The 26,451-nt window shown below is 34.7% G+C and overlaps 1 protein-coding gene across 1 annotated transcript in view; it reads right to left on the bottom strand.

The window, feature by feature from the left end:
* Nucleotides 1-1,353: 1,353 nt before the first annotated feature.
* The window catches only part of PSPC1 (paraspeckle component 1), a gene marked incomplete at both ends in the record, with an annotated part of 39,719 nt that continues 14,621 nt past the window's right edge, over nt 1,354-26,451 (bottom strand). Inside the window, 3 exons of the mRNA XM_082002844.1 lie at nt 1,354-1,539; nt 4,923-5,092; nt 9,206-9,263. Coding sequence (XP_081858970.1) covers nt 1,354-1,539; nt 4,923-5,092; nt 9,206-9,263 — 414 coding nt within the window. The remainder of the gene's footprint in view (nt 1,540-4,922; nt 5,093-9,205; nt 9,264-26,451) is intronic.

Below are 26,451 nucleotides of genomic sequence, written 5' to 3'. Positions count from 1 at the left end.
AATTAGGGCATCGTATTACCTCAAATCAGTTTTTAATCAATTTAGTATCACTATTCATGCAGATAAAAGTTAGTAGTTTCTATTTCTGAAAACAAGACTGACCTGATAAAAACAGAACCCTAATATTCTACAATGATTTTGCACAGAAAAAGCAGCAATAGTAAACAAAAATATCCCTACTTTCTTGCCATTACAGGAATAGAACCAATAGGTCTTTTCCATCACCTTCCATGAATGACAAAATCTGAATCATACTAAGCTTCCTAATACCTTTATCATCAGTTTTATCTTAAGACTCAATCAGCAAATCTAGCCCAGGTTGTCTTGGAAATAGGTATTTTCCAAATTCACCTTCCTGTAAAACATTTTTCAGGAATATTCATGTGCAATCCTTCTAAACGCATATTACTTTAAATGAACAATTATTTTAACTGTAAAACATGTATTTGCCTCCTAATTAAACAATTAATCATTGGTAACAGACTTGTTTCTATTCAAACCAACCGCTAGGGCAAACATACTTATAATGATGCAATACACAGTGGAAGGTTTTAAACCAGTTTGCACAAATGTGTCCTTCCATGCAATGGCAAGATACTTTCAGGATCAGAAGAACACATGGATGTCATAACAATTTTTCTTCTGTAGAAGTATGGTTTAGGTAAATTCATTCATACTGTTATGAATAAAGCATACATACAGATTCTTTTTCCAAAGTCTTCCCCCACCCAGTTAAATTTTCCAATAATGTAACAGATATACTCTGTTGATAAGCCTATTGTGACTAAGTTTGCAAATGGAGACTGAGATATAAGGACACAGTATCCTTGAGAACATTGTATAAAATTTTATGCCCTTCAAAAGTCAAAACAAACAAAAGCAGTTGTGATATAAATCTTTCCTAGTATGTACTGCAACATGCAGTTTAGCTAAACAGATTCACTATTAAGAATGAAACTTTCTTGACACATAGTAGAAACTACACATGAATGAAAATGACACCACTTATTATAAGCATAAAATTATTCTCACCCAGTACTAGTAATAACATTCCCAAAATCCTTTCAAGTGATTTTTGTATTTTATTGTAATCAGATAACGGCATGTTTTACAGCATAGTCACACATTGTATTTTGCTAGAGTCACAAACACATTGCCTTACATAATGATCTGCATCATTTCTGCTCTATACTACAAAGCCTATGACTGAATACAAAAAAAGGTTTACAAAAGAAACTGTTTTAAAGACTACAGTAACAATAAAACCGTTTCCAGATAACAGCTAAAATTATAAAGGCATATTGCCGTATTTTTTTTACTGGAATTTCTAAACAATAAGGAATGAAGTAAGTTTTAGTATCTGCGACGCTTGTTAGGTCCTTCAAAGTTGCCCCCTGGGTTTCCTCTACCAAAGCCACCAGGTCCACCACTCACGGCACCTACACCACTCATTGGCGGCTGAGGAGTTTCAGAGCCCGTTCTACTAACCAGAGGTGAACCCATCTGTGATGGACCTCCTTGAGGGAATCTCTCATTATGCTAATGCAAGTCCATTTGGAACATGCCAAATGTGAGTTACAACAAAAACCACAAGTGATGTTGTCATGAAGTTCAGCAGATAGTCCAGCAGAATCAGGATCACACATAGAGGGAAGAAAGGAGCAATTCAATTAGTTACTATGGAAAAAGAGCTGGAAATTAAAGTGCTAATGTTATGCTCCAACTTTGTAAAATAAATTAAAAATTAAAAACTTAAGTATTAAGACCAACTCTGGTACGAAATGTAACTTCATCCTTTCAAGCACATCTGAAGCAATACATATTCTCTACATACCAGAAGAGACAGCAAACAATAATTTTATATCTGAGCCCTATTTTGCCTTATATACCAACTACAAGGCTTCTCCCTTAAATACATTAAGACACAGGAACATTGTCAAACTAGCAAAAAAAAGAAAAAAATATCAGCTTTTGTATTTCTAGAGACTGCAGGTTTATTCTTTCAGTAACGATATAATCTGAAGACTTATATACCCACATAACTGTGGATAAAAAGTATTTCAGTCCATACTACTTGGAGTCAGCCTTTTGTACAGCACTTCAGGAATCTTTAGTTAGACTTAAAATCCAGTCCAAATAAACTGACACAACTAGTGATAAAATGCATAACGGGACTATTCCTAGCTTTTAAAAAACTTGTTACATATCTACAGCTTAATCTGAAATATCAATATAAGATGAAAATTCATTTCATGTTCCACATTTATTTTCCTTATTTCTGTGCTTAATATTAATAAAGGTATATGTGCTTACACAGATTTATTGGGCTATAGCAATTAAGACCTAAAACAGAAAACATGCATCTGAGCACTTAGAGTTCAGTATTTATTCAAGTGGATAAAAATAGAATCCCACATGATGAAATTTAAAACATTAACTCAACATAACATAAACCATTAAAAGCATAGATATATGGTACAATCAGACCTCAAAATAACTCATAATTCACTGCTGAGGACAGTTATGCTTTCAGAAGAAATTCCTTCTGTACAGAGATCTACATTAACTGCCCAGGTATTCAAAGTTCAGCAAGAACATACAAGACTAGCACTTTATATCCCTGAATAAGAGAAGAATTCTCTGAAAGTCTAACTCCAGTAACAGTAGTAGAGCTCAATAGTTCTACTGCTAATTCATATGTATATTATTTTAAAACAGCATTATATTCATATATGAAAAAAATTATGCAACTTAGATCACAGTTATATGTATGTGCATTGTTTAAAATTTGACATTGAATAAGGACAAGTTACTTCAACAGCTGCATCAAGATCTACTACTGCCTCAAAGTACCTTAAAATCTGCAGCACTGGTTAAGAAATGTTTTAAAATTATCTTTAACTCATGCCAGCTTGTTAGCAATGGATATGAATTTCAACAAATAGCTCATCACATACTCCTGATAATTTTTACCATTTGACTTCTGGACAAGAAGTCAAGTCCTCTTTCCAACAATGGCCCCTTTCTCTAGCTAACGAGGAAACTGCAGGAATTAACTACACCAAATAAAGTATTGTGTAAAGGGGGGAGAAAAAAAAAACCCCTGTTTTTAAAATGTTGTTCAAAGATAAATCTATGTTTCAAAAGACTGCACTGAACAAAAAGAAGATTGCTCTAACCTTCCCCTAAAAGATTTCAGAAAAGCATCCAATTTAAAAAATGGAAACTGCATTTCTATGGTCTAAAAAGCACATTCTCCATCTCTCTCAGTGGAAACTGAAATTAAGTCTTACTGTTTTAGTAGACAGCCCTCGAAGGATCTTTGAGTGTCTTTCCAACAGCAGCAAAAATCAGTAAGGCTATGCCTTTCTGTAGGGGCCTGTCCTCCAAGTTAAAAACCTTGGAAGTCCAAATTTGGGGGGGGGGGGGGAAGAGCATCTAATTTGTCCTTCAGTAGCATGCAGAAGAAAATGGAAAAATGGAAGTAAAAAATTTTTTGTTTTAAAACATGCATTTGAAGTGTCAGTATATTCCCTACATTTCCATACCTGGAATGACTTTTTGTAGAAAAACAACAGTTTGAGATAGATACCGTGATTTATATTATGTTCTTTTCCTTATACCTCTTTTTTCAGTGTCCATATAATCACAAGAGAATGTTCCAGATGTGACCAGTAACACACTGGTCTCCAGCAAAAGCATCTCTGAAAACAGTATTTTGTGAAACACATCCCTTCACTTTGTGAGAAATGATACAACTGATAAAATGAGCTGGCTCCTCTCAAGTCAGGTGAGATCCTCTCCTTTAACTGGTAAGACCAGACTCATTTTGTGCTCAATCAAAATCTCATTTTCCTCTAAGAAGCAAAGGATTTTGTCCAAACTTCATATTATGTCCAAACTTCAAATACAGATTGCTCAATCGCAGACAGATACTGCTGAGAAGGCATATAAAAAAAATAAATACAGCTACAAAATGATTCTGTGTTCCAATAAAACTATAATGGAATCACTGTTTGTACTATATACTCCTCTATATCACACCACCACTAGAACATCATGTACAGCATAATACTGGAAAATATGTAAAAATTAGATTAAAAATTATATAGTTGTTTCTCTACATAAGACATTACAGCTAGGAAAAGTTACTGGCTATGAGAAAAGAACAAAAATGGCTAGTGCTTTAACTGCATCCCAGTAGCATACCTGCTCTTGATAAAAAATTTCAGATGTATACAAGATGTTCCCTACCACTCCTGCAACTGGGCAATATTATTTTCCCTGGGTTGATATGACAGTTATCCCTAACAGCTGTTGGCATACTTGATTTTTAAGTGGCATAATTACTGTCATAATCTCATGCTTTCAACACCGTTAGAAAGCAAATACAAAAAACACTAAAGTCACTTTAAAAAAATTAAATAGTTTACACAAAGATACCTTCACACTACATAGATTCCAACATTTAATTGTTCATCAAAAACCCCAACAAGCTAATACAGAGAATTTAGTTTCACAAAAGAAAAAACAGCAAATGCTTAAATTTACAGATTACTCTGGTATGGTGTTCCTCCTTCATTTCACAGAAATTATTTCTTTCTATCAGTGAGTTTTTCACGACAGGTCATACATGCAAAGTTTTACTAAAAGTGCTGTATATGCTAACTGCAATTTAAAGTCAGGTTACTGACCAAAGAACTCGCCCCATTCCCAAGGGAAGTAAGATTTTCATAGTAATATCAAATAAAAATTTCCCTTCTCTCTTGCAAATAAATTTGCATGAATAAGCTTTATCAATTACTTTTAACAGATTCAAAACATGTAACATGTTCTTACCCAGTGTGAAAATATCTTTGGTAACAAAAATGGGCCATGAGACATGACAGCTATTCAAAGTAATTAAATTTGTGATACGTTACCACTGTTCCATTATCTGGCATCATTGGTGTTCCCATATTTGCAGCTCCTTCTGGTCCCATGGAAGGACCAGGACCCATTGCAGGGCCAGGTAAAGTTCCTCTGTTGTTCATATTCATACCCATCATTGGAGGAGGGCCTTGGTTACCAGCAGGTGCTGGGCTAAACGCATCTATGCAAAACAATCTATACTTAGAGCTGTCCTATCTGAATTTTACAAGAATAAACAAACAATTTACAATATTTTAAAAGCCAAATGTACAAGACTTCCAATACTAAAATAAAAAAATTATTCTTTGAGACTGTACATTTATCTCAATCATCTGCTTTTAAACAGATTTTCTTTAATCCCTATTATTTTGCATTACATCATCTCCCTCATGTATTTGAAAATCCTAAACTTTACAGCTAAATATAGCTGTATAGTTTCTGTGCAGGAATTGAAGTGTTCATACAGCAGATAAAAGCAGTATACACATCACAAATTAGCAAAAACCTCAAGTGATTTTGCAGTAATTGACAGCTATAAGGCAACTTGCCTCTTTAGGGATCATAACATACTAAATACACATTTGCTCTTAAGAACTGTTCTACCAATACTATGTTAACTGTATATAGTGTTAACAGTGAATTAGCCTAACATCTAAAAGCAACACCAAAGGTGCTATCCAGCTTTACAATAAATTATTTGTAATACGGCATAAATAAATCTTGCATTTACATTTGTTATAGTAAAAGTACCAGAAAACTAAGGGAAGTTTTGTTAGAATTGAAAGTGACAGAACAGTCACCTCCAGAATTCTGATTCACAGCAAGAGCCAGAAGAAAAGCTTAAAGACATCTTTTGAGGAGATCATTTAGCTATAATATTGAGCTAAGAAACACCACTCTGCCACTACTCACTAACATACTCAACAGGTAGGTAAAATTGCCTTCATAACATTTTCACATGTTGTTATAAGAAAGAAAAAAGTGTGATTATATATATCATTTATGTCTGCTACTATGAAATACCGACTTTAAGACTGGCGGTGATGCAAGTGTTTTTCCACCCACAATGATAATCCACCCTTTTCAGCCAAAAGTGTGCATCCAAAATTTGATAATGGAAGACACGCCTTTGGAATCTAGCCTATGTTTTAAGTCATGACAACATACAAGAATATCAAGAAATCTGACGTGTTGCTAGACTAATAAACTTATTTCAAAAATCAACCTCTCACCTGTCATCACAACTGTAACTTCTTTAGTAATGAATATATAAATGCACATCACTGTAAGCAGACCATTTAGCACAGATACAGTACTGTGACTACCTGCAGGTATGCAAACTTGCACCATTATTACCTATCCTGATTATACATATCACAGCAGTCAGTGAAAGCACTGCATCCAAGATATTGCTGCTAAAATTGCAGACCTGGGCTTGATCATATACATTATGCCAAGCTGCTTAAGCAAAAACAACCCATGCAACACAGTAGCACATGTAATGTGTTACACAAGTTCATTAGAAGTGATAAGAGAAAAATCCTGTAATTTTGAAAAGCAGAACTCATTTGAGCTTAGTAATGAGAAACTCCCGAGACCTCTCCTTATGACACTGAGGCAAAACAAAGGTATGCAGAAGTCGGATGCTTCTTACCTACCCACAAGCATGATCAGTTCATATAGAAGGTAGAAGACTGTGCTACAATTAAAGAGAATTACAGTTGAATATGCCCTAAAACTGTTTTTCAGTGTCATCCATTCAGTGACTGAACACGGAAGGAAACCGCCAATGTAAGGAGAAATCTTTATCTTGAGGCTAGAAGTACTCCGCAGGACTATCATGACAGCAGTGTTTAGTGCTGGTACTAGTGCCATAAATTAAAAGCAGTCAATGCTCAATTATCTGTTATTGGTTTGCTTACCCACTTAATTAAACTTAGCCAGCTGGCCACACTCAGGTAGCATCCGCTTATCCTTCAACTGCAACAAAGTTCTTAATCTCTGTATCATATAAATGCACCCATACTGCTTCCAGGGTGACATACAGTGACCTACACTATCAAACCTCTATATTATTAAGCCATTTCAGGCCGAGTCAGCTCTGACAGGAGGACAACTGAGGAGTGTTATGCAAGGAGAGAGTGGGGCCCTGCATGAGGCCACTGTGGCATTTTAGCTATAGCTCAGAGGTCCTCCTAGCTCTGAAGCAGACCCTAAGAGCTAACCATTGATTGTCCATTCTTTTTGGTGGGACACTGATGTTAGCAGTTAATACACTGGACCAGGTTCAGCAACAATGGAAAGCAGTCATCCATGTTCATGCCACAATGCAGACACTAAAAAAAGTCATCTTCTGCAATCTGGAGGGCTGAAAAAGTACACTCTTAAGTGTCTGAACTGCACATGCCAAACTCTGGCACAGCTGGCAACAAGCCACAGTCAATAATCCTCATCAATGCAGAGATGGTTCCCAAAAAAGCTTTTCTTTTTAAAACACTCCCCCCCCCCCATATTTGAAGTTTATCAGCTGCACCTAGCATTACAGATCCAGTTAAGTGCTACGGTGAGGCATACAGATCTCCTCAGAACTTGTTTGCTGTAGAAGAAAATGTAAAAGTGAGTGGTCCTGCACAAGTCAGCCCAACACTAATTCAATCCACCACAAAGATACCTTGCTTTCTAATAATGGTATCATGCTGCTATTTCCCTCACTGACGATATACCAGCTCCCAACTTATCCCACATGATGAAAAGTCACAAATGGCACAGATAAAGGCCAGTTAAAAATAAAGTTACAGTTCCAACAGAAATGTTGAGAAAAAATGCTAAGAACAACAATTAAAGGTCTAATATTTAAAGGTCTACTACAGGTTTTTGGGATCAGGGTTTTTTTTGTTGTAGTGGTAGGGTTGTTAATGGGCTGGGGAAAAAAAAAAAAAAATCTCTACAGTGAGACAACCTAAAATCCAGATACTGTGGAAACAAGCACTATCTTTACCTATTCACAATGGATATTTTTCCCTTTTTAAAATAGTAGTTCACTGTTCCTGTAACCTCTTTTGGAACTAAACATTTAGTTCTGAAAGCATCTGCATCAAGTTTAAAATCAAAAGTCAGAGCACAAAGCTCACAGAGCAAGACTTACGATGAACATCATTGTTAAGCATTAAAACCTGACAAGAAAAGGGCTGTGAACAGATTGCTATAAACACACATTTAAAATCTGTACGTAAAAAGTGTACCTTGTGGATTTGGACAACTGGCATTAGTAGTTTCCACAGTATCAATATTTACAAAGTCTCCTAATTAAGTAACATTTTCAAGTACACTACAATAATATGCAAAAGTACAACTATAAAATAATTAGTCACAATTTACGCTTCAGCTCATTATTTGTAAATAACTTCACAATGTCTTCCTTTAAAATTATTTTTTAAAGCTCTTCATCTTCCCTGAAAGAAAAAGCCTATTTCTATTTTGCAGCTATAAACCATTTTCCTTCTCAATGCAAGGAAATGGTAAATAATGTATTTTAAAATCTGGACTCAGCAGATTCGTTAGTCTACAAATTCACATTACTAAAAGATCAACTGACAATGTTTACTAAGTTTTATATGTACTTTCAAATTTAAAATATGTAAAAATAGTATTAACTTTTTGTAAATCATCATCTTATTTTTTTTAAATGAGTATCAGGAAGCTTCCAAGACACAGATATTGACAGTTAATACAGTTTAGTAAGAGGGTATTTTTTTTTTTTAAGTAACATTCTAAGTTTCAGTCTTATTTCTGGTTAAGTAGGATTCTAAACTGTTTCAGTCTGCATATATGGAGCAAGCACCAATTATTAAAAATGTACTTTTCCAGACTTCACAGTAACAGTATTTAGCAGTGGTGATACTTTAAGGCACAAAAGTGAACTGAGAATATCTGCAAATACAGATTTGCAATAAATTAGTAGAACACCAACCACATTATTCATTAATCTTTTGTCAGGTATGTCAAGAAGAACTTACCAATTTTAAGCTCTACATCACTCCACTGTATGCAATTACAGTCCCAATTTCTGTGACTACTTAGTCCCTCCAAAAGAACGCAAAATACTTTCTGAACAGAAAATTCCTCTTTTGTATCAGATAATTTTTAGAGCATCACATTCCCCCTTTTATTTCCTACTACTGTTTACTCCTTTTTACGAGTAGTCGTCACTAATTAATAGTGCTTGAGTAACATGTACAGTCCCAAAGAAAAAGAAATTTTACATTACAGAAGCCTTTTTCCTTCAGATCCCTACCTCCCATGTTTATTGCTCCACGAGGACCCATATCACCCATTCTCATTTCCTGTTCTCTCTGAAAGTAAACATAGTTTTCATGGTCAACCTATCATTCTTAGAACTTAAAACATTCCCATTTACTCCATGAAAATAAAAATGTTCAAGTTTCAAAAGTTTCCACTGATTTAAAAAATGTACAAGGAATAAAGTTAACTATACTCTCCCATTTTTAAAAAAATCAAATGGAGTAAGTTCAATATAGCAATGCCATACATTTTCACATAATGCTAAATAAAGGTTAGATATCACAAGTTTAATTTATCAGATGCAGCAGACTAAAGTTCCCAAATAGTTATCTGATCAACTGCAAATGAATCATCTTCACATGTTGTTTTTCATTAGTAAGCAGTATATTTACATTTAACTGTAAATAAAGAGGTCTTATTACTGTATTGCCTAAAGGCCGTGGTTCAATACCACAGTCAATCTGGCTTCATGACTCAAACATGCTTGTGTTAATTGGAAACAAAACTCTGATGTCTTATATTATGGTACATCAACTCAGTCTGCCGGTTCATCTTTGTTCAAATAGCTTTGACTTAACTTGGTGGTGGTACATTTTTTGATAAATTATATCATGCTATTGCTATGCAAGTTCAGATACTGACTATCCTTTTGAAATCAGAATAAAAATGCAGTATCAACATAAACTATGTAACATGCATTTATATTAAATAGACAAATAACACACCAAATTGATCCAGATTCAATTGATGCTCAAGTCATCCAGTCAGCAGTTCTGACATTACTGATCATGAACCACGGCCTGCTGCGAAACAATACTCAAAAGATAGTACCCAGAGTGGCAAAAGTCATCACTTGGGGGAAAACAAAGTACACCTATCACAGATAATTCCAAGGTATTTTAGTATTACTGCTTACATCAAAGGGATGAAATAGAAACAAATTCACAGTTCAAAATGAAAACTAGTAAAACTTATACCAACAATTTTTTCTCATAAATTTTCATCGAGAATGTTTAATGCATATTCCACTCTTGAGTGAACACGTGTGCCGAGAATAAGCATACACAAAAAATTTACCTGATTCTGAAAATCATTCCACTTACGATTTAAGAGTGTAAGTTCAGATGCATTTTGAAAACAATTCCATATACTAGGCAATTGAATCAGTCTTGCTAAAAGAAACCTTTAAACTGAAATACGAATCAAATCAAAACACATTCATAGTATTTTTACAGTTTCACAAAACTCCTTTTTGTTCAATCATGTTCAGGATGCCAAACATGAGTCTTCTATCTTCACTTAAGTAGCAGACACCAATATCTGACAGAACAGAGTCAATAGTTTTACAGAAGTACCCTGGTGTGGGAAACTGTCATAAGATGCATGACAAAAGGCTCTCAGGTCAGTAACTTTGTTTCTAGTGATTCATATTAACCTAGAAAAAGAACTTAAGATTACACACTATTTTTGAAAGAACACTGCTTAGTGGGGAAAGGAAAAGGCAAGAAACAGGCAGTTTTAAGGTCCATCTATGAAAGGCTGTTGATGAACACTAAGAAGGACCTCTCTTTCTGACCCTAGAACCCACATTAAACCTTTGTAACAGAACATGCAACTACTTTGTCAGACCTTTCACAGTAATGTCAACTGACATTAAGTAGAATCAGCAGCTCTATTAGAATCAATCACACCCACAAATTAATACCAATGGATAGTCACAAAATCGGCACACAACCTTGTTGATGTCTTGAGTCTGCTTTTACACCTCAGCCCTGACAAGAAGCAGCAGAAGTAAAAGTGATATATCGTCCCTAAGGTCAATCCCCAGCCCAACATGGTAGAAAAACCATCATGGCCATCAATTTATATCAATCAGACTGTGCATGCACACATGCATGCATATGTGCATATGTGAAAACAGGACATGCCACAAGGGAAAAGCTGTGAGATACTCTTCAGCTACAGGGTAAAGTACCAGATTTTGAATTACTGCACGTAACTTACTTGATGCATCTCAGGTTCAACTGCAAGTTAGTGGCTGGTTTTCTTAATGTAAAATGTGCCAGGGCCAAGTACAATACCAGCTAGATACGGATATTAAGTACAGCACTATAAAGCTGTCTAGTTACTAGAAATTGACTTGTTTTCTTCGCAAAGGATAGAAGCACTAGCAAGCTATAACATACATTTCTTTTTAAAAGCACACTACACTTCCTCCTAGCAATAAACCACTGTTTTTTCTCAGCTTGAAATGCTACCAGTCTTCAGTTAACAGTAAGTACAACAGAGTAGAATCTGTAAGTTTTACTTTTTTCCATCTAGTCTAACCTTTGTAATAAAAAACATGAAGTAATTATTTGCTGTTTTGTAGCTTTAATGTTGGTGTTGATCCATAAATGTGCCTTTTGATCTCTGCTGCCTGTTAAACTACCAACAGGCCTACAAGAATTATTATTCCTACTGCTGCATGTTCACAACTATGGTTTTTTCAGCATGAGGAAATTCTTCTGTACAGTTAACGCAGATTTAGCAAATTTAAGACAAATAGAAAAAATACACAATTTCAAATGTTAACTGACAGCATATATCATTAATGTAACTAAATGCTTGACATATTAACTATAAAAACATGTATTTAGATAATTTGCCAAAACTTGTATTTGCAGAAGTCCAGATGATAACAAGAATTCAGTCCTATCCCACACACATCATGTCCTAGACAGCTATTTACTATGTGAGCATAAACAAGTTATTGCAGGTAAGTTAGATCAACTGTTCCATGGGTTTTGCCCAAAATACAACAGAGAAAGGCATACCAACAGGCAGTTAAAACAGAGTAGCCAAACCAATGCTGGTTGATATTCCAGCCCACCTGAGAGCTTCAAACCCTTTGCAGAACATAACAATGACAGCGTTATCTTCTCAGAGCTTCTTTTCCTCACTATGCAGCTGCCCGTTCTTCGGTTGAGTATCAGCCTGCTTCAGCCCCTTCCCTGAAGCCACCCATAACTACCCACAACAGGGTGTTAAAACTGAGCAGCAAGAGAGGAGGGCTAAACTTTTATTAGAGAAATATGTAGGGAGGCGATTAAGAACCTCCGAAGTCACCCGGTACCTGGGAAAACAACTTAAACTGTAAGAGAACAAGAAAAATGGATGATAGGCAATTATAGGCGGAAAAGAAAGCCATTAAGACAAAGGATGTGTAGTAAGGTGTAATTTAAGCTTTAGGAAGATTAAAAAAACAAACAAAAAACAAAAGGGAAGCAAGCAAAGAATAATCTCTTATTGTAAAAGGATAAATCTTTACACAACTCAAAGCTTTCCAAATTACTTCTGTTGCAGGAGTCTTGTAAAATACTTCACAACTCAATAATGCAAAAAAACCTCAAGAAGGTCTGATTTATCTGAGTAATTTGCTTTTAGAAAAACTGCTATGATGGCAATTACAGCTTTATACTTGCTAATTACTCTAGATACAAGCATTAAAAATGAGATTCTCACAATTCCAACTGCTTTCAATGTCAACTGTAAAAACTAGATCTACACAAAAATACTGAATACTCCCAGTTTTCAAATTACGTATATATTGTACATTTAATATAGTATGGATTCTCCCCTTTTTACAATTATTAGAAACAAGATTTCTTGAGCATTCAGGGTATATCATGCACAACATTCAATCATCATGCACACCTCAATCACCATTGATACCAGTAGTCCAAGTATAAACAGAACTGCCAAGCTGATTCTTCTGATTTTTTTTTTTAATGTATTATTATATTTTTAAATCCACCCTACAAAACCATGAAACTAATGGTTTGAGAAGACTCCTAAGAATTGATACAGGAGAATGTATCAGATGCAATTCCCTCCTTACATTGAAAATAAAAATGCAAGCAGTTATAAATAGCTTTAACTGACAAAACAATACTACTTTTTTCCCCCGGAAACAGGCCTTGCAATTGTAGAAGAAAATGAAAAATCTTGTCCCCAAATGATGCAATATTCATTAACAAAACTGTCAAAAAATTCTAGTATGGAATAAATATGGCATGGAATATTTCAGAAAAGCAAAAAGCAAGGTATCAACAGAAATACTAAGATGACAGATCATACAGTTTTCTTCAACTGTTTGTAGCCAGGAGATGCACTTCTCAATTATCATAGGACTATTCACTCACCTTTCAGCTAAGGAATAGTGGCCGAAATAATGCTAAGAGACAGTATCAAGAAAAACCCTTCTCAAAAAAACCCAAAAGAGCACTTACCCCATAAACTTAACACCTGAAACCTTAGCATCAGTAACTTTAGTAGCACTTTTGCTAAGTTGTGTGTGTAGAGCGAGATGTAATTCACAGTGCTGTTGATTGTCACCAGTTTCCATTAACATGGAAACATGGAAACTGCATTATACTCTTTAGCAGACTTTATATTTGTCAAAATAGGTAAGATGTTTCTGCACCTCTTACTAGAATTCATTACCCCCTTCCAGACTGGTTTATTTCATTAAGTTCTTTCTAGGTAAAGAAAAATTATTTCCAAAGGCCTCTCCAGGAGGCCTAAGTCCCTTAAATCTTACACAAAATTGTGATTTACTGAAAGATGCCTATATTTTAAAGACATAAATCATACAAGTAGTTAAAATCATTAGTTTGGCACTTAGAACTAGAATTCGGGGGATACTTCTGGCTCTGCATTAGTTGTTTTTTTTCTCAGAATATTCCACTACTTCAAGCCAATGACTAGGCTCACTGGAAGTAAAGCTGCCAGGAAGGAGTTAATAGAAGACATCTCTTCCACCCAGCCCTCCCAGCCCTCTTGTCACCCTTCCCTCTTTGGTTTATTCATCAGTTAAGATTTATATGTAAGATCTGAAAGTTACGATATTCCAAAATAGTTCATTTTATTCCATCACAGGCAGTAATATTAAATAATTTTAAATGAAAAACACTTCTCTCTCAAAACACAAGATTTCTGTGTGTTCCTGAGCACTGCAACCTAAATCTAGAGCTAATCCCTCCTCTGAGCTGGACATCATACTAGATGATTCCAGAGATCTCTTCCAGCTTAAACTACTCAAGAATTCTGTGAACCAACTGATAGCTCCCACCCAGGAGTTTAAAATAAGTTAAGCTCTCTCACTTCACACAAAATTACACAATCAAATAGATTAAACTAGACAACAGCTAAAGTAAATGTAGCTATAAAATATGTAACAGGAAACTACACAGCCCTATTTTTAAAAAGGAACTCTAATAAAAAGAATTTTCATTAGGTTTAATAGCTGTCAACAGGACTTGGTCTTTGAGAAAAACATTCTAATAGGGCTACAGAAGATAGCATACAGCCAATTTTCTCCTTGGTGGCTCAAGTCATGAACAGAGTTGATGGCGATGCCTCACTAAAAAAAACTATACATTAAAATACCTATCACATCGGTAAAAACAGGAATACACACTGCATGAAATATATGCAGATATATATATTCCAGTAAATACTACAAGTTGGAAAAACATTCCTAATGGTAGTAACAATGATAATTATAGCTGTTGACAACAAAAATTGTTTCCCTCATGGAAAAAAGATCTATTATTACACCAGTTTCTTATATATTTCCATCACTTCAATAATACTGTAAAGGAAATATCAATGTTATTAAAACAGGGGAATATCTTTTAAAACTAATTAACAGCAAAAGTATAGCAAAGTATTTGAGAAAAATCCCCATGCACTGGGATCTTTGGTCTCTGTTTTTTTGGTTTGGGAACAAACAAGAAAGGTCTTCAAGTTCTGTGAGGCCTTCTTTCATTTCCCTTTCACATCTTTGGGAGAGCACTCACTTGCTGAGTGTAGTCCTCAGCATCTGAACCCCTCCAAGAAAAAGAAAACAAATACAGTTCAAACAAGCCAAAAATATTTACTACTCTAAATTGAAGTTATTCTTAAAAAAATTACCTCAAACAGTGTTTTAAAAACACAGATCTATTGTAATAAAAAATAATACTAAGTTTATGTTAATGTGCAAGACAGCTATCATAGTATATTGAAAATGTCAGTCTTGATATACCTTGTAACACATAGAATATTTTACACAGAATTAAGAATTGGGTACAATAGTACTCCATTACACAACTTCATTAACTAAGTATTGAATAGTATCTCAGTGCACCACCTAAAAATATTAACAGTGGAAAAGACAGAAATGGATTGCAGTTTTATGTGAGAAAGAGAACACACACACACTCAACACTTCAATCTTACAGATTGAGAAGAAACAGTTTTCAAAAAGAAAGTTACATACTCTCTTAAATTCACCATTATTTTAATACCAGCCATTTCTGATCTTTACAAGAAGGAAGACAGTTTGACATCCTCCTTTGCTTAGGTTAAACTAGCTTCTACTTTCCAAAACATGCAAGTTGTTGGGGTTTTTTGGGGGAGAGTACAGTGTTAAATAACTCTAATCCTCCCAGTATGCTTTGTTTTTTAAGTCATCCTCCTACAGCAGGATACAAAACCCCACCTGAAGAAGCTAACTTCCTGTCAACACACCAATCCTTACGCCATGTTTAAGTCAGGTCTACACTGAGAGTTTTGGAAAAGAAAGCAGTTTAACTGCACTAATATTACTCAGATTACAAATACATTTAGGGGACATCTCACTAACCAGCAATGTTTAATAATCCCCTGACAGAAAACACTATTTAATACAGAAAAGACAGACACTAGGCTAATCTAAAAGACGTAAGCCCACAGACCATCTAGAGGCCCCTCAAATTTGTGAGCATCAAGGAGACCAAGAAGATCCCAGAAAATGCAACACATTTTTACTAAACACTATAATGTAAATCTTGTTGTACACATTAGCACTCTAAAAAGACTGTCATCTATAGAAGCTGCAAAGTCTTATTAACACAATCTGATTACAAGTACTGAAAACATTCAAGCATGGACAATCGCTACATTACTATTATCTCAAAAGATACTGCTACAAGTAATCTTTTTTCTTAAAACTAGTTTCAACATGACTTGTAAGATTTGAAGTCTTCCTCAAAATCTAAGTCAAAGGACAGCTCAGTACATTAATATACTTGCTGTTCTTGCATCTTGGCCAAGAAAAAATTGTATTTCATACTTTCCAAATACAACTGTTGTTTATAAGAGGCAGCAGTCCACATGTTCTTCCTTCCTTTATAATGCAGAAGAACCATTATCTTATTTACCAGATTCTACTTGGATTTCAGGTGTCCCTTTCTCTAATTTTTTTAAATACAAAATTTTCTAGTTAATTCCACTTCTAAGAGAGCAACCTGTGACATCACATAAAATATGAGTATATATATAAAAACATAAAACTGTATCAAAAAGATATATTTTCTTTTTATAAAACATGGACCAAAACACCAACGTTGAAAAAGGAAAGTACCATTTTTCACAACATCAAAGACTCCCAAGCACTCCTGCTACTCCTCAACCTGCATATGATACACTGGGCTTGTTCCACCCTGGAAATATTTGAACTACTACTTCAAAATTAGCAAAAGCAAAACTAAAAAATCTTGTAGAAAAATACTGTTGCAAGAAGGCAAGTTAAGAGCTGGTTGAAGTTATTTCACAAGAAAGGAAACTGAAAATGGCTAATACCTTAGAGTGAGAACTGCCTGCAGCAAAGAGTGCCTCTCAGCAAACTGCTAAAATACTGTCAAAGATTGATTCCCTCTCCCCACCCCCCCAATTTAAGTTTGCAGTGGAAAGTAAACTAAACTAGGTGAACAGTGCAAAATACTTGAACTGTTATACAATGGAGACATTTTCTCACTCCTATGTCATGAGAAGCAGAAAATAACCACTTCCCTGAACTAGAATCACTCAAACTAGAAAAGACAAAGAAAATTCAAAATCATGTAAGAAAAATTTGAATAATGATTATTGTTTCCATCTCAGAAGAGATGAACAAAAGAATATTTAGTGTCTGAGCCAGAAAAGGTAGTAGTATAAACTTTTGTGTTTTTTTGGAAAGACATTCATGCATAGACACTGTATCATGGAGACAACTGAGAATTCAGTCACTGATTTGGATGCAGAAATATTCACCCATCTTCAATACTAAAAACTATGACAAGTACAGAAGTTGTCTACATGCCTAGGAATTTTTCTGAATGTCTTCTGCGAAACTAGACAGTAAAACTTCTACAGCAGAACCTAATCTGTTGATTACAGAACTTTGCTCCATATTGAGATTTGTCTTTCCTGCTTCTTTATTTTCTCTTGTAGTTACTTGCTGCTTCTCTGAATTTTAATACTGCATTTAAAACACTGCACTAATATCACTATTTCCTGAGGATTCTTCCCACCTCTCCCACTTCCATTTGTTCTAATACAGTAAAATATTGTATACACAACATCTACAGAATAAAACTGACTAAAAACACAAGTTAACTATAGTTCCTCGTTTTCTCACAATGTGTGGGAAATGTCATTTACTAGCCAAAAACCTGATGGCAAAATCTGGCCCCAAACAAACTGCATATAAACACTAACAAGGAATAAAATCTAACTACTTTAATTACATGCCTCTATTCAGTCATCTTTACATCATCTGTTCAGGTAAATGAAAATCCTACCATGTCCCTTCATTGTCTATGGCTATACAGATGAAGCACCCTCTGAGGGTATAACTGAAAAGATATATTTTTTTCCCCCCAAGTGTCACTGCTGTCAACCATTTTGAGACCAAACAGGAACAGAGGTATTCTGTCAAAATTTCCCCTTGATCTAACAACTAACACTCACAAGGAAGGTAAAATTCTACTTCTGAAGTATTTTAAAATATAATTCAGAAATCATTTTTCACAAGACAAAGGTGCTTAGAGAAGGTAACCACTGTAACAGATCTAAAAAATGTTTAAAAATAAACATATCTATATATTAACTCTCTTGATTGCAACTTCCTCATTGCAACATTCTGTCAATTAATTCAGTTCCACAGGAGTTAAGAACCACTTTAGTTCCATGGAACCAACATATGAAAACACTTTTCCCCTTTCTATTAGCTTCATTTTTTTAATGGCAGTAATGATATTAAAAATATAAATTAAATATAGTTCAGCAGCTGAACATAACACAAATATTTTTTTCATTTGTAATCAATTTAAGGCACTTAACTGTCTACTTACCTGCAAAAATACTTTCTGAAAGCAATATCCACCATATCATCAAGTTCACACTTGATACATACAATATAATCACATTACATTCACAATATATTCACATTTTCAGAGGCATATTAGAGAATCTTATACTACAGCTTAGAACTGAAGTATCAAAACAGACATGCATGGAAGCATGGAGGATACCTTACTTTCACAGAACAAGTTGCAAATGATTTAATTTAAGATGCACTCCACAATTCATCCTGGTGGGTGTGGAGTTGAAGGGCTGTTTAACTGGTAAGAAAGCCTGGGCTAACTATACCATCATGCAGAAATACACTAAAATACTTAACTGAAAATTGGGTGTTATAAAACAATGCTGCATTTTAGATTTCCCAAATGTTACATTTTCCTTGCACATTAAACAAATCTAAGCAAATGTTCAAAAAGAGTGAACACTGGGCTGATTCAAAACAACAGTTTTCCCCACCTGCAACATCAAGGATGAGATGAACTGAATATCATCAATGTTTACTTAGAAGAAAAATTAACCAGCCAAGAACATCCTTTATCATGAAGTGTTATGTAAAAATCTAACAACTTAATTGGAATGTCAAATATAACATTGCAAAACCAACTTAAAACACTTTAAAAGCAGCACTAGTTATAGCCACAGTACACTAAACATGACTCTTCCAGACTGTTGTATTAGCAATTTTCCCTCACCGAGTAGATGTAATGCATGCTGACTAAATTGTAACACAAAAAAAGAGTCCAATTGTAGTTGCTATCCAACAACTGATCTGAGTTACCAAGCGATTAGAATGTACAAGTATTTGCCAAAAGGCAGCTGAAAGCCAAAGTTTTAAACCAAGATCGAAGTATATTTTCATCACTACGAAGAGGTCCTGTAGGAGAAGCTTCTAACATACATATGCAGTCTTTTATACATTATGAATGTTTCTTACAATCAGAATAGTTCAATGTTTAAGATTTCCCCAACATCTGGTCCGTCCACACATACAGCACTTAAACATACAAAACATGAACAAAGAAGCATCAATGAAACTTCCTGGCATGAAACCAGGCTCCATTGTTTTCCAGCTAGTACTTTTATACAACCTGCAGGTCATTTATTGTGAAACAGGAGCAAGATGAGGTAGGCTTGAATGAAGACAGACACTTATCATTTGAATAAACAGAGTTCTGACTGAGTAAAACAATATACATTGTACCAGGCAATTCTAGTACTTTAATCAAAAGTTTAAGAAACTGGTCATCTGAACAAATCCAAATGGATTTTAAAAAAAATGTTTTCTAGTTAAATCGTCTGACCTAAGTCCACGCATCGTAACTCTTAAGCTACAGTGTCTGCTTTCATCAGAAGATACCTAAAAAAAATCCTACCATTTTATGTACTACAGACCCGAAGATCAGAATCATGTTAGGGACACAATGGGAATCACAATGAATAAGGACAAACAAAAATAGCTAGTTCTTACCTAAAGAACATACAAGTTTCCCTATAGATAAACAAATGTTTAATAATTCAGAAAAGGCTGGGGGCAACAAATACAAGGACTCCACAAGTAAATAAAATTTTAGAAGGATTATAAAAACCAGCACCATATACAGAAGAGAAACAAGCTTGAGGAACCTAATTTCAACATTATATTGCCTTTTTCAGATCTTTGGTATTAATACATTTAGAAAAGACATCAGCTAAACTGTCACAAGTATATCAACAAAACTGCATTCAGCACACTAGTAAAAGCAGTGTGCTTCAAGTCATATACAAAACAAAGCTAATGCAAATACTCTTTCATCCTACACAATGCTAAGCCTAAATTAGTGAGCCATTAGCCACTCCAGGAAATCGTAATGTTTGGGAAAAACATCTTTAAATGGTAAACCTTAAATAAATTTAATTGCCTCTTTAAATGTTAGTTTCTATTAACCAAGATATTAAACTACTTATTTGAACTGTTACAAAATAGTTCTACAGAACCTCATCTCATCTTTTTTTCCAAAAACCACTACTTATTAAAAATGCTAATTCATCAAAAATAACACCTAACCTCTGGCAAATTAAAGTGGAAACTAAAAAAAGACTTGATGGAAGACACAAATATCAGACTTAAATTCTATATTCCTCATGGAAGATTTATTAACCCAAAATAAGCAAACAAGCATCAGCTCTGGTAATGAGATAAACCCACCCGATGCCTACACTACAGAAAAGTGGCTTGTAAAATAATCAATGAGAAAAATCCTAAATATTTTAAGTAAAAATAGCATTTAGCCTGGTATAAAAAGACAGGCAACCTCATTAAGACAAGTTAATTTCTATGTCTCATTTTACTGCATTACCACTCTCGCTCAGTGAGAGCTACTGAAGCAAAACGTCAGATGCTAAGCAAAAGGTCAGTGGCCTACTGCTCACACTAAGAAAAAAAATACTCAGAAAGCACTGCCTCTTGAGAGAGAAACCAGATCTATAAATAAACTTTCCTCACATTAAGCAACAGATCCACTAATAGGTTTCCTCACATCAAAAATACAATTTCTACAGACTCACTCACTGCTTCTTGGGTGTTTTATTCTTTCTTTAAATACAGACCCTTTGGAATAAAGACAAACTTTTCTAAGCAGAGGAACTTATTTTGGCTGCAGGTGTCAATGCCACCAAGTGAGAACTCAGGATTTAGACAGGAGAATGATTCCAAAATGGGTACCAAGTAGCCAACTGAAACTGAAAGTTAATTTCTTCTTAGTCTGGGTAAATACATGTACAAACTCCAAGTCAAACTTAACTCCAGTAGCTGAGGAAGAAAAAATGAAAATTATTAAGGCAACATTAATTTTGGTTTCTTCAAATATGTAGGGCATTTATCAAACAATTACATTAACAAAGGATTTTTAAAAATTATTAATAAAAGCCTCATTCTTGCTTGTCAGAAAATGGAAACCAGAAGAACTCAATATGTGAGGAACTTAAGTTAGGTAAGTAGATTTTTATTTTTTTTTACCTTGTGAGCAGCAACAATTTTCATAAATTATGTTAAAAATATGGAATATAGATTTATGACATCTGCTCTTTAATAGATTTTTCATTTTTATCTGTAAAATCAATTAAATACTCGAAGAAGCTAAGTACACAAATGGAGCATTCTATAAACAAGCATACCAGATGCATTTGAAGTCTTTTCATTAATATTTGAACAAAAAGGGCATCTGCTAAATCTGAGGCCTCATCAAACACTACGACTGGCAAAGACAGATGTCATTTTGCTATTGCATATGAAGTATCCTTAGAAAAGCGTTCTTTTAGTTTCTTGATCCATTAGTCTTACTGAAAGAAAATTAAATTATAAACAAAACCAAACAATCTAAAAAACACAGACAAAAAATTCCTTATCAATTACTATAGAGGAAAACAAACCTGGGAATGCTTACAAGTAGTACTGCAACACCTAAATTTGTATTTGAGATTTATGCACTTTGGACAGCACATTAAGAGACAAAAATTACTTATGAATGGTCACTTGTTCTGTTTTTGCAAGTTCACATGAAGTAAACAGTATTATGTTCTAAAGCATTTTGTGCAAACATTAGAAGATGATGGCAACAGAGTAAAAGATTTTAGTCTCCTAAATATCTATAACATAACTCAAGGAAAACTTATCACATTATCCTCAATATTCACAGTTCACACACACTGAAATATGAAGTTATAAATTAAATGCAACATTGTAATGATTAGTTGTTGCATTACTGAAAAATTACCACCGTAGCAACCTTGATATACATAAAAACATAATCTAGAAAGTCAATTATGAACCGCCCTAAAAGAGTAATGAAACAGTTACAACCGAACGGTATCTTATTCCACAAATAGCTTCAATTTATGTGTAGAGACACCCAATATGCTACAAAAAGATGGCTGAAGTTCTGCATCGATTTTTATGCAATGTCTTTTCAGACTAAAAGCAGGTATGACAGTTAAGACAGTTTTGATACCTGGCAGTATAATTAAGGGCAGAAAATAATTTTTTTAGTTTCTGAAAATAATAAAATGTGAACATTTTAAGGCCTGTTAAGGAATTATCCTTACCTAAATCACCAAATTTAATATCGAAAACACTGTTTGAGGGACACAAGAAATGCAAGATTTAAGCATATACTGATACATATTACTCCAATCCTGGGGGAAAAAAAAAAAATAGTGCTACTGCCAAACCTAAGCCCACCCACAAAACCACAAATTGCATATTTATAAACTGCTTGCTCAAAGGCCTAGCCTATGTTGCTTGATGCACTGGAAGAAACTTGATCACTGAAGTAAAACCACTGCCAAGAAAGCAGGAATGTTGTCACATTGGGTTTGGTTTTTTTCTTTTCAGTTCTACATTTAATGATCTGCCTTTCTCTGAGCTAGTTTTACCTTAAAAGGCTTTTAAGGTGTCAAACAGTAACTACTTCTTCCATGAGTACGTATGCTGGATTGCAGTAACGAAGTAATTTATCTCTCCCAGCTAAACTCTACAAAACAGCTTTTATAAAGCAGCTTAGCTTTAAAGCAGTTTGTTAAGAAACAGAGACTATATTCACACAACCTCACAAAACTTCACCACCCTCAGCTTCATTAAGTACACTAGGCTGTCAGGGTAAAATAACCAAAATTTGTTACTAGTAGAAACAGATCAAATTTGAGACAATTCCTCAAAATGTTCATTAATTTATTTATTACTGGAAATCTGCCTCAGCTTAGTTCAGTTTTGAATAAGGTAGGAAAAATTCCTGCAGTGAAAATTCGAAGTTCTTACATAACTGGGGCTTTTGAGCATAATAGAATCAGAAGACGGGGGGGAAAAAAAAGGCAGTTCTAGTCACCTAAGAGCCAAGAAGTACAAAAAACTATTTCCTGAATTACAGAAGTCCAAGGAAATCGAACTGATAGTCTTCTTTCAAAAATATCTACTACTTAACTTGCAAGTGAATGCAGAAGTGAGGGATAAGATATACCTCAGTAGGCTCTAAATAATAAAGAAATGGGAAGCTAGATGTATAAATCGCTCCAAAGAAGGACAAAACTCCTACAACAAAGGCTAAGTGCAGTTGTTTCAATCAAGTTTCTGGCATTCCTGAAGCTATGAACTTTGTTGTTGCTTTGGGATGTGCTTTTTTACTCCCTTGCTTTCATCTGTCTACATCTTTTGATTCAAGCCCACTACAACCTCTGCTGCTGAGGCAATCGCCAGTGCTTTAGCAGCTGCCACTTTAGGCTGATACTTACACAACATACTTGAGCAGCTTCTGTGTAAGAAAACATAAAGGAAAGCAAAACAACATCTAGACAGTTTTTGAAAAGACTAAGAGTTTTAAAAAGCTAAGTATTTAATGTACAGTCTCACATGAAAGAACAGCAAGTATTCAGAAGTTGAAACTCATGAACTCACAAGAAGTAGTTCCCTACATACGCAAGTTACACTTGAAGAAGGCGGAGTCTCCTTGGAGGGAAGAGGACAAGGACACCCAGAAACCTCAAATTCAATCCCTCTTTAAACCATCAGTTGGAAGAGCTGTAAACTGCAGGCCAGTATCACAGCTACTGTTTCGTTAAGTACAATGCCCGCTTGACACTATTTTGCAGTGTTACTACAGAATTAAGTCTGTGCACCATAAAACTAAGACTACAACTCCTACGTATCTTGGTCTCTTTTGTAGACACATTAAAACTATTTTAATACACTAAATCCAAATCAAGTCTCCTTTCACTCTTCTAAGTTGGTGACGTGAATAAAAGTAGTTCCTGGAACTGGAATTATTTGGTGAAAAAGCTCTGATGAAGATTTGACAATGTAAATTTATGTAAGCCATTCACAATAGCATAGTAACCATTGCACAGTTTGAATAATGAATGTATTACTAGCACTTAGAAGTACTATTTAAATATTTGTGCTGGTGAAAAATAAAATATTGTCTCCAGTCACCATCAGCAAGCTCCTCTTTTAGTCAGAAATATGTATGCAAAGTAAAAATAAGCAAAACATTACAGAAAAACAAGTTTCCTGAATAAGCTATCATGAAATTAGTATGCATATATATTGAGCTGTAACAGCAATTAACCAACTTTTAGAAAGCAAGGGAAAAACCATAACAAATACAAAAGTGTTTATCAATAACTTATCTACTAGAGATCACACAACTAGACTAATAAATTGCTTAAGTATCACTAGTCTGCCCACTAGATTTAAAATCAATGCAATCAGATTTTTAACATACAACATCACCATGAACAAGAATGCTTCAGGAAGAGAAATGCCCACACAAAAAATATTTTTATCATTTGTAACTAAACCAAGTAACTGGTAACTGCATCAAACTTGACTGCAAGACATTTTTCAAAAGTACTCATACTGAAAAAATCAAAGTTTAGCAAGTTAGGGAAAGGATACAGAAAGAAATTTTAAACAGGAAAGCCTAATACTGCAGCCTTACATGAGAGGTTGTCATTGCACTTACCATTTATGTCCTTCTTTTATACTGAACAGTAAAAAGGAATAGGATATAAGTGAAGGAAGCTTACTTTTCGAAGCTTTTAAGAAACAAAAACAAGGATTAGAAACAATTATTATTTTCCTTTTAAATACACAGTTGGCAGAAGACTTTAATACGTTATAAGGATTACGCCAAAAGAGTTTATCAAGACCTGATACGGTAAAAACTATCCACCAGTATCATAAAATGCAATATCCACCAAGAGGTAACTTTCAAACTCTTAAAACAGAGAATAACTTTCTTCAGTGTATGTACAGTGGTAATCTGAGACTAGAAGTAATTACCAGCTGGAGTCTGTTCACAGTAAACAAGTATTAGTAAGAATAAATCAAAAAAATTCAGTTGTATAAGAAATTCTATTAAATTGAAAAAAGACTGGATGTATCATGTTGCTATCTCCAGCAATGGTTTACAATTCTTCTCTGCTGCAAAATGCAAAGGCTTTTCCAAACTCCCATTCATACTACACAACTTAAGTACAGTTACCTAAAGATATGTTATAATGAACATCTATAAAATGATAGGCCATGCTTAGTTACATAACTGCCCTTATTCAAAACAGCTGCTAAAGAAAGCACATACATCAATTCTAATTTTGTTTCAATTCTTCCTCTTTTACAGTCCAAAGGACATTGGAAGTAAAACATATGTCAACACGTAACCACAATACTAAAGAATAGTCTGAAGACTAGAGAAAATGGGGTTTTTTAATTATTGTTAATGCCACTTTAACGTCACATGATACTAAAAAAACACCACCTGTACTATATATTCCCTTGTATAACATATAATGCTTTTGATAGGGTTGTCACTGCACCACTATATCCACGTATTCTTGCAGTGTATTAATTAGTTCCAGATGAACACACAATTCAAGTATTGCAACCCAGTTGGGAAAGCTACACTATTCCAAAGTATTATGCCACATTTACCTTTCCCCCAAGAAAATATCATCATCTAAAAGTCACAAAAACTATGCATAGTGATTGAAGTGCTTTCCATTTTAACCATTCCTCTTCCATTCTCACGCTACATTTTTCCCATGTCCAGCACACCAACTTGAACAGTTTCTATTCACACAGGCTTCAGAATTTAAAGATGCAGGTAAGCACGAGGATGGCCAAACTGTGGCAAGCAATTCAAGCACAGGGGCTAAATAATACTAACTCAAGAAAGTTGCAAGAAGAAAACCAGCAGAGCTTGCGGTGGCCAACATTATCCAGTTTTCCCAGCAGCCCAAGCTGCAGGGTATGGGCCACAATCTCCTAACAGCAATGAAATCTGAGGGAGCTACTGCCATCTCAAGTGTGTGGGTTGGCTCCCCAGCTTCCCGTTTCTGCAGCACTCTGCAGTGAGTAGCACGGGTCTCACAGATCAGCCACCAAAGGATTCTGACAGGTAGCTTACAGGGTCAGAAAATCAGGATACCCCAGAAGATGCTACATGAAGATATTAAGGCAAGATGAAGTTTCTTATTTGGCACTACAAAAGTCACAATCGGTAAGTGCTACTTCTAATTACA

The sequence above is a fragment of the Phaethon aethereus genome (genome assembly GCF_964289735.1).
Source record: "Phaethon aethereus genome assembly, chromosome: 1".
Classification (NCBI taxonomy): domain Eukaryota; kingdom Metazoa; phylum Chordata; class Aves; order Phaethontiformes; family Phaethontidae; genus Phaethon; species Phaethon aethereus.
Note: the sequence above shows the minus strand (reverse complement) of the source record. Positions and strands in the feature narration are given on the sequence as shown.